The following is a 15,220-nucleotide window of genomic DNA, read 5'->3' on the forward strand; positions in this document are numbered from 1 at the left end:
ATAGCTAGGTTAAGCAACATAATGCCTACTTGATCAATGTGACCTGAAGTGCGAGTTCAGAGAAGTTAAATAAGGACACACAAATTTAATTCCATACTCTTGGCAACGGGAAGAAATTAGCACCAGAGATTGGTGTGTAATGGTAAATACAAATCTCCCTCACCTCGTCCTACATATCTCAGTTTGGCTTCTAGTGATTCAAGACTGGCATTTCCTGGATAATGTGGCCCCCAACACAAGCCAACTGTGCTCTACAGTGTGATCATTGCAGTGCTGCAGGATAAACTGGCAGGGTTAACCGCCCTGAAAGAGGACTTTCCTATGGACTGCTCCTTGCCACTCCACTGTACTGTGAGCTAAAGGCAGTACAAACATCTCTTAACCCCTATCCCATCCTGAAGCAGGTCCTGTTATCAATCTGCTATAAACAGGCTCAGATGAATTAAGTCACGTAAATAGTGGCAGCACCAAGACTCCCGCTCAGGCAGTCCAGGGCACGTGCCTGTAACTGCTGTGCACGAGACCAGGCTGACGCGAGTTATAAAGTTCTAACAATGAATCCTCCATCCCAGAGGCTACAGGAGTTTTTTTGGCTAAGGGACATGACACATCAGCTAGGTTCACTTTCACAGAAGGTGGTGATCTAACCTCCTGATGGGGGAGGGGGGTCCAATATATGATTTAGGGGTAGGCAGCATCGTGGGGTGGGCTTACCCTTAAGTTCTCCCTGCAAGGCCTTGACTCATTAGTGCAGGGTGCTTGTGTCTAGACTGAAGCAGGTCAGACGTGTCCAAATGCAATGTGGCAGACAGAAGGGTGGGTGGCACCACCAATTAGACTCAGGGAGGAGGCCCAGGAACTCCCCTGAATCCAGCCATAAAGCTGAGAAGTGATGTCATTCATTTCCTCCAGGCTGGCACCAGCACCAGAGCTATTTCACAGCACCTTGTAAATGTTAATTGCGTTAATTAAGCTCACAATGCAGGAAGGGGGTGTGGAGGGCATGATGGGGAAGTAGGTGGAGGGGGGCCACTTGGGCATCCCTGCCCCACTGTGAGTCCCCCAGGGCTTAGAGATTCAGTGAAATAAAAAGGGAGGTTGAAAGATATTTCCATCTCCCCTATAAAAATGCCTTCTCCACAGCCTGTGGAAAGGAAATCTATACTTCTGAATCCTCTCCTGGAACAGCTCAAGTCTTTCTTAGCTGTTCCCACTGTCCAAGATTCCAAAAGAACAGCTGAGATGGAGCTATTACTTGGTACCTCACACACACACACACAAAAAAAAAACTACTCATGATATCCCCGCATTTTGCAGATGAGTAAACTGAAGCCCGGAGGAAGCAGATCAGCAGACCCCCTGCCGGGATTCACACAGCAACTAAGTGAATGAAGTTTTAGGCCTCATCCCGGAGACAGACCTTAGAGACAGCTTTAAAATAATGTGGTAAATATAGTTATAAGCCCAGGAAGGGACACTTCACCCAGATTGAGTGGAGAGGTGGGGAGGCAGGCACCAGGCAATGGGGACGATATGTACAAAAGCCACAAGGGGACCAGAAAGGGGCTGACCTCCCGGCTGGTAGCAGTGCACAAGGTGCCAGGTCATTCATTGCCTTTGCCTGATAAGGAATCTCTACTAAATTCCAGAAAAGATCAGATTCACAGGAAAGCAAAAGCCCTCAATGTTTTTCTCAAACTCCAGTTTTATCATCTGTGAAATGAAGTGACTCCACCTACTTCCCTGGGTGGGTAGTGCTACTAAGGATCCAAATAGATGGCAAAACCCTGAGACGTGGAAATTATACATTCTCGTGTGCTGTCTTCCGAGCTATGCCTCACACAAAGCAAAGCATCTCTTCTTCCCCAATGATTCAAAGGGCGTTTGAGAAATCCTCCGTGCCTCTAGGTCACGGCTACATGTACCACTCACTGTCTTCGTACAGTAAAGGCTGAGCCTTGGCACATTTGTCAGAATTATCAAAAGAATTGATCCCAGTAGGGGGTCAAAGTAGACAAGTGTAGAAAGTTGGCTATGAAGATATTCCTTGCAGCACTGCTCATAATAGCAAAACACTAACACACCTAGATGTTTGTCAATGGGCTGGGATAAAGTTATAAACCATTACCTTTTAGATAGTTCACAGGGAAAAAAAGCTAGGAACATACATCAAGACCTGAACAGATATGGCAACTTAAACTGGAGTTTAGAGTCAGACTTTCTACCCTATATAAATAAAATGCAAGCAACCAGCCTGCTTCCCCTATAATTTATTTGGGAAACCCTTGGAAGGGTAAGTGAAGAGCAAAGCCAAGAGTAACGCAGAGACTGATGGGTGGGACAGCATAAGGAGGCGGATTCTGGGAGCTGCCATACCCACTCCTGTGGCCGTGTGCCTGTTGGCAAAACCAGAGCCAAAGAGCCCTCTGCCTTCTCCCAAGGAGGTAAGAGAAGAAATGAGACCAATATTCTGAAAAGCTACTGCCTTGGCTCTGCCCGTCACTGTGAGCTGCACCAATTGTTACAGCCAATGTCTTAAATCTTGTCTGTAGACAGTGAAGATTAAGCCTTTAAGATGGCAATCTGATAATACCATCTAAAATGCCAAGTGTCCATATCCTGTTACACAAGATTCTACTGCTAGGAATAGACCCAACCCAAAGCTCTCATCAAGACGTAGGTGCAAGGATAGTCACTGCTATCCCATTAGTCATAGCAAAAGCTGCAACGAATGACCATCAACAGGAGACTGGCCAAATGACAGGCAGCTAAACTGCGGCACATTACTGAGAGGACAAGAATGAGGTGACTATTGTCAGACGAAGCCATGAAAAGTGGAAAAACTCTGTAGAATACTATCCCATTTGTTAATTTGGTAGCATATGCATTAAGCTATGTTCCTCCAGCATTTTTTCTCTACCTGTAAAGTCAGGTCGCTCAGGAAGGTAGCTTCTGGGGGAATCGACCACCGTATGTCCATGTTATTTTTACAATCAGAAAGCAGACTTAAAAACACTACTCTCCAAGAAACATTTCTTCCTTTGATAATAGCAATTCAACTTTAGTCGACCTAAAATTATTTGTATATGGTATGGGGCAGAAATCTCATTTTTCCCTACAAGGAAAGCGAGGTACCTATAATATTATGTCCCAACTCCACCTTTTATAAAGTTCCTCTATATACAAAGGATGTTTCTGGGCTCACTTTTCCTGTTATTTATCCCTTGCCAACGCTTTCAATCATCATAGCTTTATAATAAGTGCGCATGCCTGCTAGGGCAAGCCTGTCAACCTTATTGAAAGGTTCGTCAATTTTCCCGTAAAAGTCTTCAACATCCCTGAGTTTGTGTTTTCTTATTTCTAGTTCCCTCTTCTGGCCTGTAGATTTCTTTTCTATGGAGCTTAGCTCTGCACACAAATTTAGACAGCATTTCTAGTTGTTTCAATATGGGAGGACTTACAGATAATCTCTACCATAATCAGAATAAGTCCTTGTGTATTAGTTATTTTTAAAAATGACAAAATTTTCACAATACAAAGGAAAACTAGGAGGTGGGGGTGAGGGAAATGGGTGAAGGTGGGCAAAAGGTATAAACTTCCAGTTGTAAGATAAATAAATCCTGGTGAGGTAATGTACAGCATGGTGACTATAGTTAATAAAACTGTATTGCATACTTGAAAAGTTGTTAAGGGAGTAGAACTCAAAAGTTCTCAGCACAAGAAAAAAATATGTGTAATTATGAGAGGTTAAAAATAAAGGGAATTACATACGGCAATTGGCTTTTTAAAAAGCCCACGATATTGCACATAAACCACTTTTTTAAAAAACTGGCCAGTTCCCAGAGTGGCCAGATGCTCAGTTGGTTAGAGCGCGAGCTCTTAACAACAGGGTTGCTGGTTCGATTCCCCCAAGAGCCAGTGAGCTGCGCCCTCCACAACTAGACTGAAGGACAACGACTTGACTTGGAGCTGATGGGTCCTGGAAAAAAAAACTGTTCCCCAGTTGAAAAAAAAAAACACAACTGGCCAGTTACCTGGTGGTAGTGTTTCCGGTCTGCCCATCTCAACTGTGGTGCAGGAGGCCTGCAGCAAAGCAGCAGGCATAGGGAGGTACTCCAGAGCATCTTAACCCAACATATCTGTGCATTCTGCCAGTTCTGTGGGTCCAAGCCAGGTGGAGACAAAGGTCTCAAAGAAATGTAACAGCATTTCAATCCAGATTCCACGCCTTGCTAGTGTGGCCTTAGGTAAGGGTGACAATCATATGTAACATTGAGCAATTAGTCTGTACTGTGCTTACAACTCAATACATAATATCCTAGGGCAGATGAGGACACTGGGAAAGGCCACCCTTACCCATTCATCAGAAAGGAGTTTCTGCTGGGCTTTAGGGACCATGCTCAGCACAGAATCAAAGGCAGACAATGGCTAGACTGCCCCCTGCCCTCATGGAGCAGCCAGCTGGGTTAAGAGAGGGTGGTAGGGAAACAAAGCTGGGAGACAGCTAAAATAGTAGTAAGGTTGGTTATTATCACAGCTCTTGTACTAGATACCCTTTTGCCAAGAGCTCAAGATTTCACCCACACCTCTCTATGCACATTTGCTCAGAATTTTCAAAATCCTATCACCCAGTTGCACACAGCCTCCCGTGTAACCCAGGACAACCCAGGAAATCTCTGCCAACAGCACGTGTCTGTTCAGGCATCCAGCCTAGTTAACACTCCATTTCTCACCACATCCCAGGTGAGATGGTTTCCTTCTGCTCACAGTGTCTCCTGTGGGTTCCAATGCTGCAGCTACAGGACACTCAGGCAGAGCAACACCCACTTTGGCTGCTTTAGTCACGATACAGCACATAGTCACGGAGCCAGGATGCCAGGGACCCAGCACTGTGTTGACGGCTGGGAACACGGAGCAAGAGGCATTATCCCTTCTTTCTCCAGGAGCTGGAGTCCAGTGGAATCCTGGGTTCTAGCCCCAGTAGTGGCCCAAGCATGTCCACTTACAACAGGAAGCAAATACAACTGGAAACAAATGCTGCTTAGGAAGAGGCCCAATTAACCTCAGAAGGTGGGGCTGCAGGGAGGGATGGAAGAGAAATAGTTAGGTACCCCCCAGGTCCCCTTCCTCAGCTTGTTCTAGAGGCAACCACTCCTCCTCTACCCAGCCTACAACACAGGAAATCTGACAGAGGGGAGGGACTGATGACACACTGAGACTTCCCAGTACCCCTTCCTTGCAGCTTGTACCTCCCGGGCAGGGCACTGGAATATTCCTCTGCTCTGGGGAATAACACACACCCAATAGCAGAGAATTTCCTTCTGATTTGGGGAAACCCAAAGACAAGTTCAAGTCACTGTCCCACAAAGAAATGCTTCAGTTTTCAAGTCCCACAAACAATTTTGGTCCCTCCTCTTAAATATGGAGATAAAAGTTCAAAACTTAAGTATTAAAAATGAAAACAGTAAAACAACTATATTCAGAAATAAATATTGGAGGGAGCACTAAACACTAGAATTAATAGTCTCACGGAGATAAAAACAAGAGGAAGACACCATTACAAATGGAATTTGTAAGACAAGAACTCTTCAAAACACAAAAGACATTAGCTCAAATATACAGTTGGAAGCCGAGCATATCACCCAGAAAACAGACCATTAAGGACAAAATGGTCAAAGGAAATTCTACCAGACCAGGAGACTCAACATCTGATTAATAAGAGTTATAGAACGAGAGCAGGAAAAAAACAGAAGGTGATGATCCAAGGAAATTTATTCCCTTGAGCTTAGGATAGGAGCCCCCACCCAAGTTGGGCTCTCCTCCCCCTGCATTCCTTCCCACATACCTGGTCAGCATCAATCTGTCCCCAAAAGGAAATACATTAGTTAAGAATCTTTTCCCACTGACAACTGTTTTTCTCTCTCCCACCCATCCACTCTCAGTCATTTTTGGAAGTGCATTTCGACTTTCCTGCTCATCTTTTCAATAGCTACCGCTCTCCCACAAAGTTCAAACTGTAAAAGGCCATTGTCTGGAAAATTTAAGTTTGATTTCTGAGTCGCAAAACTAAATAGCAGAGGAGTGGGGAAGTGGAGGGTGGGGGAGAAGCTGGACAGGCAGGGGGTTGCAAGAGGGCAGAGGCCATAGACCACACTGAAAGAATGAAAATCTCTACGGACATCGATTTAGGCAACTGAGGCAAACTGGTCAAAGAATCACAGCAGACACCAGCAGTTGCAAATTCCAAAGAATCTCTTCCCACTACTCCCTCAAAAACTGTCCTCCATCTGCTTGTGAATCCAACCCCAAGGTGACCATAGTGGTGCCCTCTAAAGACTTCACCGCTCTGCCCTTTCCTTGGGTTCTCGTCCCTTCGCTCAGGTAGGGCTCCTGGTCCTGTCAACATTTTTCTCCATTCCTAAAAGAAACTGAGAGGCCCCAAAATGAGAGCAAACCATGGATTGCCTTGGGGCTGTGAGATTACAGGTGATGACTAGTTTCTTCTTGGCAACTGAAGATGGTAAATTTGATTTTCATTTGTAGCAAACATAGTAAATGTCATTTTTATTTTTTTAAATATTCCAATTCCCTACACAAAGCAGGTCCTCCTCCTTTGCTTATTCCCTAGAAAAAAAAAACTCTGGAATGCTAACCAGGATGCATTTCTCTCCAAAGTAAATCATAACCACTTGCCAATATTTGAGTGTTTGCCACATAACACGCAATATTTATTGAACCCTCAGTATGTATGTTTTTTTTAACGCATAGCAACTCAATTGATTTAAACTTCAACATCCCTGGGGATTGGTCAACAATGCACCCCTATTTTACAAATGGAAAAACTGAGGCTCAGGTCACCAGCTTAGAAATGGAGTGAATAGGAATATAAATCCAAATTTGATTCCAAAGCTCAGGCACCTTTAGTCTATTGCCTCAGACGAATAACATGACCCAACAAATAACACACCTCTTATAATATGTAGGACCCCACCTAACTTATTGTGAATGTGCAACTAAGTCTTGCTAAGCTAAAAGGTCATTGGAGTCCATTTAATCCTAGCAATTCTACTGGGTAGGTGTATACTTGCACCCATTTCACAGATGGGAACAAGAAACTCAAGGCATGGGGGGGGTTCTGCCTATGGCTTTAAAGAGCAGGATGTAGCAGCCCAAAGTGCAGGACCCCTCTGCATTTACCAGGCCACTTCCTCCAGCCATGACCAGCAACATCAGAACACCTGCACTGGGCATTTTTCCGGCTGGAGAGACAAACTGTCCTGAGATAGTGGCAGATGTGAAAGTCTTCTGAAAAGCACTAACCACCAAGGTGCAGAAGTGACTGGATCTCCCAGAATCTCAGTTCCATCAGCTGTAAAAGGGGCTCAGTGAGAACATCAGCCCCCCACAAGAAGAGACAAGTCCATTCATCGCTTTACAAAGAGGGTGGTCTGCAAAGAAAATAAGGAATTCTGCACTCCGCCAGCCCTGGTCCAAGAAACTGAAAATCACCCTAAATTCATGATTTTTAAAAAACTCACTCAACACAAGGGTATGCCTGAGTTGAGGTCCTGTACCAATCAAGGGCTGGGGATGAGGGAGGCATTTGCCATGGGGTAAGATCCAGGAGTTTCAGATTTAGCAAGGACCAGCTCATATGAAATTGGAAAAGGTGTCTGAGCCTGGAGGCAGGACAGCTGGCAGCAGAACTGGTCTGAGATAAAGGAATCAATCCCAAGGTAAGTTTTCCCTGCAGGAGAATTTGCATGGGAGAACTTGCCCAAACCCCTCATAGGAAGCAGGTCCCTGCAATAACGAGGGGCGACAGGCACTTCTGGGTCATAGGCCCCACGTGGCTGGAGGAAGAAAGGGAAGCAAACTCCCCCAGCCCAACCTCTTAGCTCCTCCCCTTTGCCCCCTGCAGCTCCCAGATACTCTTCCCCCACTCCTTCCAACATTTGCAAGGGGGTGGGGGTTCTGCCTATGGCTTTAAGGAGCAGGATGCAGCTAGCCCCAGCCCTGGCCCCTTTGTCTCAGGCCTCTCCACCCCAAAGGGGAAAGGTAAAGGATCTTGCTTAGCTCTGAAGTTACCGATTCAAGATAGGCCACAAGCTGGGGGGGGGGGGGGGTAAATATGGCCCCAACTCTTAAAGGAAAACTATGGCTCTTTTCAAAAAGGAACAAAGGCGCTCCTTCCTGCCAACTCCCAAATTGAGGACAATGATTTGGGAAAGCTTTCATAGCTGAGAGAGCAATAGTACGGAGGTGGAGGAAGGCAGGAAAGGAGGAGCCATCAGGGGTGCCTCCCTTCATCCCCAAATCTTATTAGTGGCTATCCTAAAAAGAGAGACTATTAATTAACACAGATGTCAACCTTTACCACCTGTTGTGCCAAGCACGAGCCCTTGAGTCCTAATGTTTATGTGGGCTATCACACCCATCGGATATCTGAGAAACATCGAGGGTTAGAGATTAAATCATGCATAAACTGGTTTCATTCTTACACAATCTGAGGTTATTAGGATTGTTCCCATTTCACAGATGTAATAACTAAGACAGAAGGAAAATGGACTTACTGGAACAGATTTAAACGCAGGCCAAAGAGCCAGCATCCACCTAAAAAAGGCATCCTGCTTAGTCCAAGTACTAGATAAGGATGCCAACAGTGGCAAAAATTTTTTTGAGGGATTACTGTATGCAATCCCTATCAAGTAAGCACCATTATCTCAACTCTGGAAAAATCAAGTCTGCACCTGGAGATTCCAATGACCTCCACCCAAGAAGCAACAGTAGGCCACCTGGAGGGCAGAGGCAGGTCAGCCCCCTGGGCCCTTTAAGTGAGGGTCCCAGCAGGGATCTGCCTCCCAAAAACAATTGCCACCAGTTGGCCAAAACCCACAGCATCCAGAAATCAGGAGGAGGTTCAAAGTTTATATTGTCTTTAATTCTGTTTAATGCATGCACCTCTCAGCTTAGGGGGATGGGGAAAGGGAAGGATGGGGGAAGCACAATGGCCCACCCCAGGGGGTAAGAGAAAAAGGCAGTTTGGAAGCAAAGGTCTGGGGCTGGGCCCAGAACTCCTGCAGCCCTTCCCTGCCACAGGTGAGTGACTCCAGCAGGAAAAGCTGGGCCCACGAGCAGTTGCTAACTTGATAAGTCCGCCCGCTATCTTCCACTTTCTCCCCTGTGAAGTGGGACTCAACACCCACCCTCCCTTTCCAAACAATCACGGAGCAAGGAAGCTTGTCTTCTAGCAGGTGGAGCTAGCTTGTAAATTTTTAAAGTTGAGGACTCAGCTTGTGAGTTTGGAAAGTGGGACCAGCCTCTCCCCGGAAGAGAGGAAAAATGGAAAGTGAGCCCCAGGGCAGGCAGAGTGGCGGGGCAGGGAGGCGCCGCCCCCGAGCCGGCTCCTCCCGGCCAGGTGTGCACTGGGAGAGGGCAGCCCCTCCCGAGGGCATCCTGGCAGCCCCACTGCGCCTCGCCCTCGGTGGCTCATCTAGCTAGCGAGGACTCCGGGAGCCTGCCCTTCTGGCTCAAGCCTCCAACACGCGCACGCACCCCAGCCCACCTGCTCGCCCGCACCCACACCCACTAGTTCTTTTCTATCCCTGGGAGGAAAAAAATAAAGTTCTTTCAGATAACCCCCCAGGTCCAAGTCGAAAGGGACGGACGCCCACCTCCGTGGCTGAACCCTCTTCCATCCTGCCTCCCTCCCCAAGGAGGCTCCCTCTCAAGCCAAAACCAGGTAAGGATACCCCCTCCCCTTCTCTCCAGAGGGACACCTCCAGCAGTCGACTCTAGACCCCAGGAATGCCGCCGGGTCTTCCTCTCTGGGAAGGAAACTCTCCTCTCTCTCCTCCTCGGGGTCTTGGACTACAGCAAGAATAGCCCTTCCACTAGTGTCCCTGCAAGACATATGCCCCCGTCCCCCGCCCCATTTTATCCTTCTTGCCGGCTTCCCCCAAGTAGGGTCAGGGGACCTCTCCTCCACTAGCAGCACGCCTGGTCTCCTGCCGGATGGGAGCCGCCTCCCCAGAAGGTACCCCGGACAGGGTCCCTCCTTGCAGTCCCGGCACCGCGCCGCTGTCCCCTCCCCCACCAGCCCCCAGAGCCCCCGGACGGGCGAGCCTCCCCCGGACCACGGGGCGCTCACCTGCCGAGAGCCTGGCTCGGGCGCGACTCCGCGGTCGAGCCGCGGGTCCGGACAGGCTGGCGGGAGGCCGGCGGGCGGCCGTGCTGGGCGCTCCGCTCGCGAATCTCCGGCTCCGATCGCCGAACTACGTTTACTTGGGCCGCTTAACCCCAGCGCTGCCGGCCGGGCGCGGCCGCCCGCTCGTCTGCCTGCCAGTGGGCCGGTGGCGTCGGTCCCGGGCGTTCGGAGCGTCCACGCGGGTTGCGGCCGCGGGGCCCGGGGGCAGCTGTTGCGAGGAATCGGCGCGAGCCGGACTGGGCAGCGGTAGAGGGTGGGCAGGGGGCGGTGCCGAGTCCCCTTGTAGCCGGGTCCCGGCATTCGCCCCGCCCCCGCCCGGGGGCGCCCCCGCCGCAACCACTCAGAGCCCGGCCCCGGGCGCGGGGGGAGCGCGGGGAGGGGACGAGGGAAATTTGAAATCACTCCGGAGCCTCCCCTCCGCCCCTCCTCCACAGGCGCCGCCTCTTGTCGCCTTGGGCCTGTTAAATCACCCACCGGGATACCACGCCCTAATGCGGAGGTCGCAGACGTCCCTCGACACTAGAGAGTCCTCCTGGGGCCCTTTCCCTCTCCGCCCCGACCCTGAACACAGACACAACGGTCTGAATGCGGGGGTTCAGAGAGGGAAGCGTCCCCTCTGGAGTCACACAGCAGCTGAGTCTCCCCTTTACCCACACCTCCAGCTGCAAGGTCACCTGGGCGCTGCAGAGCCCCCGCCAGTCAGCCACCCAGCTCTGGACCCTTAGACTAGCTCTCCCTTCCTCCCACCGAGCCCAGCCTTTGTCAGCCATCTTAAGGGGAGAGGAGCGAAGGGGAAGGGAGAGCGGAGGGAAAGCAGTCAAGTCCCTGGCTGCCTGGGTTCTCCAGGACTTCTGGCATCACCATCAGGAGACGTCCCACGCTTGTTAGCGGGTATCAACTGTTTCTACCCTTAAAGGGGCACTGAACTGTTAGAAAACAGCACTTCCTAATATTTATCTTACCGGTACCTGGTATTTATACTTGTGTATTTGTTTGTTTACCTGCTTATTATGTGTCTCTCTCCATACATCAAACTGTGAAGGCAGGGTCTCAGTGTGTCTTAGCACACAGTAAGTGCTCAGTAAATATGTGTTGAATAAATGGGAGGACGAATGATGACATGATGGCCTCCAAGACCTATAGCTGGCTCTTGCCTGCCTTTCCAGACATCTCCTACCCTCTCCCCTTCCTCAGGTCACTCTAACCTCACCTCTTTGCTGTTCCTACAGCAAGCACATTCCTGGACATTCTTTGCCCAGATCTCTGCCTGGCCAGGTTCTCACCATTCAGTTCTCTCCGCAAAGAGAACAAGAGAGGCTTTTCCTGACCACCTCCTTGAACAGTCTCCCGTCTCCATCACTCCTATCTTATTTCATTCTCTTTTGTAGCACTTATAGCTATTTGAATAGTTTTGCGGAATTCCTTCTTTACATCTTTTTCTTGGGTATTTTTTCTTCTTACACACATTATAAACTGTACTCCACACAGACAGAAACCACACCTGTCTGTCTTGTGCCAAGCGGTATTCCAGTACCTACAGGAGGAATTCAATACAAGTTTGTTGAATGAATGAATGAGCACAGGTTTCCTGCCTCACTGGGCTCTAGCTCTGAGTAAAACCACAGCTTTCTCCCTCCATCTCTTGCCAGGTATTTGCAAATAAGTAAATGGCAAATTCTCTGGAAGCTGCAAACGCTTCTAAACTTACTGGATCTTGTTCTACCTAGGAACCTGAAGAGAGGCTAAGGAGATACAAAAGTGAAATGGGCTCAGCAACCAGGAGAACATGTGAATGAGCAACAGGAACTCCTTGGCCTCTGACACAAACATCCAAAACTGGGTTCCAGTCAGTTGGTACAGGAAGAAGAGGCTCTCTCAAGAGGGCCTGTGGCTTTTCCTCACCATCTGAGGTATGTCTTTAGAGGAAAGAAAGCATATATGAGTTGGTAGGGCCATGGGGATGGCTTCTGGGCCTCTGTTTTCTGATCCATTAGCTAAGACCTGCCATGTGACAAAGGATGTCTGTGCACCACCAGGAATGCCTAGGAGGCCTAGTTAAGATGCGAAAGGGTTGGGTTTTCTGGGGCATGGCAGCCATTTCTGGGGACAGTAGAATGATCACGTAACTCTAGAAAGTAAAAATAGAGTCTGAATGAGAAAGTAGTCTCAGCCCTGTCATTTGGAGAGGTAGGTGAACGCCAGGACAACTGGTAAAAGAAAAATGGCATGACGTCTCCCAAGGGCACAGAACTTCACAGATTGCAAAGTTCATTGGTCATATTCACACCTTATTTGAGGCACTCCAGGAGAAGTCAGGGCAAGGGGTATTGGGAGCCCCATTTAGATGACGTAGACTGAGACTACAAGAAGAGAGGAACTTGTGTAAAGTAAGTCAGCCATGCAGCCAGACCTTAACTGAGCATGTGCTATGGAATTCAGACAGGAAGGTCCAAAGCCTACATGCTGGTTGAGGTGTGTTAGGCAATAAATATAAATAAACATATGAGAGAATGTCAGGTATGGATAAATCTGGGAAGAAGATAAAATAGAGACTGGATTCATGCAGTCTGACTCAGGCCAGGATCCAGGTTAGCAAGTAGGAGGAACAGCCAGGAGGCCAGTATGGCCAGAGCAGAGGAAGTGAGGAGGGGAGAAATAACAGGGGGTGAGGGGGGAGAGAGGCCTTGTAGGACCTAATACGCCATGGTGGGGATTTTGGATGTCACCTTTGGACCATGATCTGACTCAGATGTTTAAAACAGACCGAAGTGAGGAGGGAGATAGAGAGGAGGCTGCTATCTAATATGCAAGACAGGATGGTGGCCTGGATCACAGTGGGAGCAGAGGAGATTGAGAGAAGGGACTGGATTTGGAACAGATTGTGGAGGTTTAGCCAAGTGGCTCCGGGGGTAAAGGGAATAGTGGCATCAAAGATGATTTAGCCTTAGCATCTGGGCAAAGGGAGGTGCATTGACCTTTAGGAAGGCTTGTGGAATGAGGAAGCCTTGCGGAGGAATGTGGATTTGGAGAGGAGCTTAGTAGGTCTGCCTTGGCCGTGTGAATGTGGAGTCACATTATGGGCTGTGCTGACACCCAAGTCCCCTGACTTTCTGTCCAGGGCTTCTTTCACTTTACTGTCTGTGTGGTAGGACATGTCATATACATCTCCAGCACCATGCCCTCTTCCCAAGCATGCATTCTCAGAGGGACTGGCACCATGTCTTGGAGAGGGACTTTTCATCAGAGCACTGTGGTGTGAAGCCTGCTTCCAAGGTCCCGTGAATCTGATAAATCACCTGGTCTCTCTGAGCCTCAGTTTCCTCAGCCATAGAAAGAGAATTCTTCATGGGATTACTGCTGGGATTTAAACTGAATGAATTCAAATGAAAACTTGGATGCTGGATTACCCACTTGGGCAGACAAGGGTCCAGCCCCCAAAGAAATATTTTTATGAAAGATTTTGCTCTCCTGGAATTGAAAACTAAATTAAAAAAAAAAAAAGATTTTGCTTTTATTTCCACACCCCCAAGATTTTGCTTCTTGATGTTTAAAAAAAAAAAAAGAAAAGAAAACACATAAGGGTGTTACTAGATAAACACACATACAAAGGCAGTGGAGAACAGGAAAGGTTAGGAAGAGAACTTTTGTTTCTAGATAGATTTCAGATCTTCCTCTGCATACAGGTGCAATAGCATTTACTTAAAAATGTAACAGATCACAATCATTATAATCATGATGGTAATCAGTGTTGATAAAAGAAACAACAAAAATTCTGTGATTAAAGGTCATTTGTTTCATCATCCAAAGGAAAAAAAAAAACATAGATAAGAGAATGTCCTTGCTCTTAGGAAATAAATACTAAAGTATTGAAGGGTAAAGGGACACAATGTCAACAATTTGTCCTTACATAGTTGAGAACCAATAATATGCCTATAGATGGGAAAGGGAGAGTGTCAAGCAAATGGGGCAAAATGTAAACAAATGGGAATCTGATTAAAAAAACATTCATGAGTTTCCTTGTACTAGTTTTATAACTCTTCATAAATTAGAGATTTAAAAAAATAAAAATAAAAAATAAATTAGAGATTATATCGAATAAAAGGATGCTCTCCAAAATTAATGTTAAACAGAAAAACCACATGTGCATACATATACCCTTGATGTCCTCATGCTAATAATTCAGTACACTGATGGACTTACTCCTATGTTGTGGTTAATTAACATATTATATTTGTGTTGAATTATACCATCATCTTTGCAGCTCTTAGAGCAGCTACAGGTTTTTAATAACTTGCAGAGCACTTAGCACAGTGCCTGATGTGTAATAGATACTTCATATATGGTAGGTATTTTTATGAGCAAGTGACTTCATCTCTCTATGCCTCAATTTCTTCACCTATAAAATGGAGGTAATGGCGACTACAGTATCTACTTTATAGGATTGTTCTGAGAATTATATGAGTTAACACACGTAAGGCATTTTGAACAGTGCCTGGCAAGGGAAACACCATTAAACTGCTTGTTAAATTAAAAATACACATTGTTGTTGATAACGAATACATACTACTCTGCTTTCCTGGCTGTCCCAGCTCTTGGCAGGTGTGAAGATGAGTGCTCTCCCAGCCTCCTCAGCGTCACATAACCCTGCCTCTTGGGCTCCCGGCTACTAAGGCAAGCCCAGTTCACCTCTAAGTCTACGAGCAGTGTCGAGTTATCATGAGCCCCATTTTACAGTCGAGGAAAGCGAGACTCTGAGGGAAGGGGGTTTCCCTGAAAGCCACAGCTGGTTGGTGGTAAAAAGCTGGGACTAGACTCCTAGCTTTACCTCCCACCCCCACCCCCCACTCGGAGTGTGCTATGCTAAGGAGTTTGAGCCTCAGTCTTCCTCCCGTCTAATTGGAATAATAATAATCATAATGCCTACTTCCCGGAATGACTGGAGGATTCACAGAGCCCAAGTACGTGAAAGAACCTCATTGTCAAGTACTCAATCTTAATCCCAGTATCATTAGA

The 15,220-nt window shown here is 47.5% G+C and overlaps 1 protein-coding gene across 5 annotated transcripts in view; it reads right to left on the reverse strand.

The window, feature by feature from the left end:
* The window catches only part of DNMT3B (DNA methyltransferase 3 beta), a 39,084-nt gene extending 28,285 nt beyond the window's left edge, over positions 1-10,799 (reverse strand). The window contains exon 1 of one of the 5 annotated variants that reach the window (XM_074317490.2): positions 10,151-10,799. In XM_074317490.2, the coding sequence (XP_074173591.2) occupies positions 10,151-10,507 (357 nt within the window). In that variant the 5' untranslated portion in view covers positions 10,508-10,799. Of the gene's footprint in view, positions 1-714; positions 6,406-10,150 lie in introns of those variants that run through there. The other 4 variants (XM_019748534.3, XM_074317491.2, XM_019748535.3 and 1 more) reach the window with 4 other exon arrangements.
* Positions 10,800-15,220: the final 4,421 nt, after the last annotated feature.

Source organism: Rhinolophus sinicus, chromosome 13 (genome assembly GCF_057876585.1).
Source record: "Rhinolophus sinicus isolate RSI-liver-muscle chromosome 13, RSI-T2T, whole genome shotgun sequence".
NCBI lineage: Eukaryota > Metazoa > Chordata > Mammalia > Chiroptera > Rhinolophidae > Rhinolophus > Rhinolophus sinicus.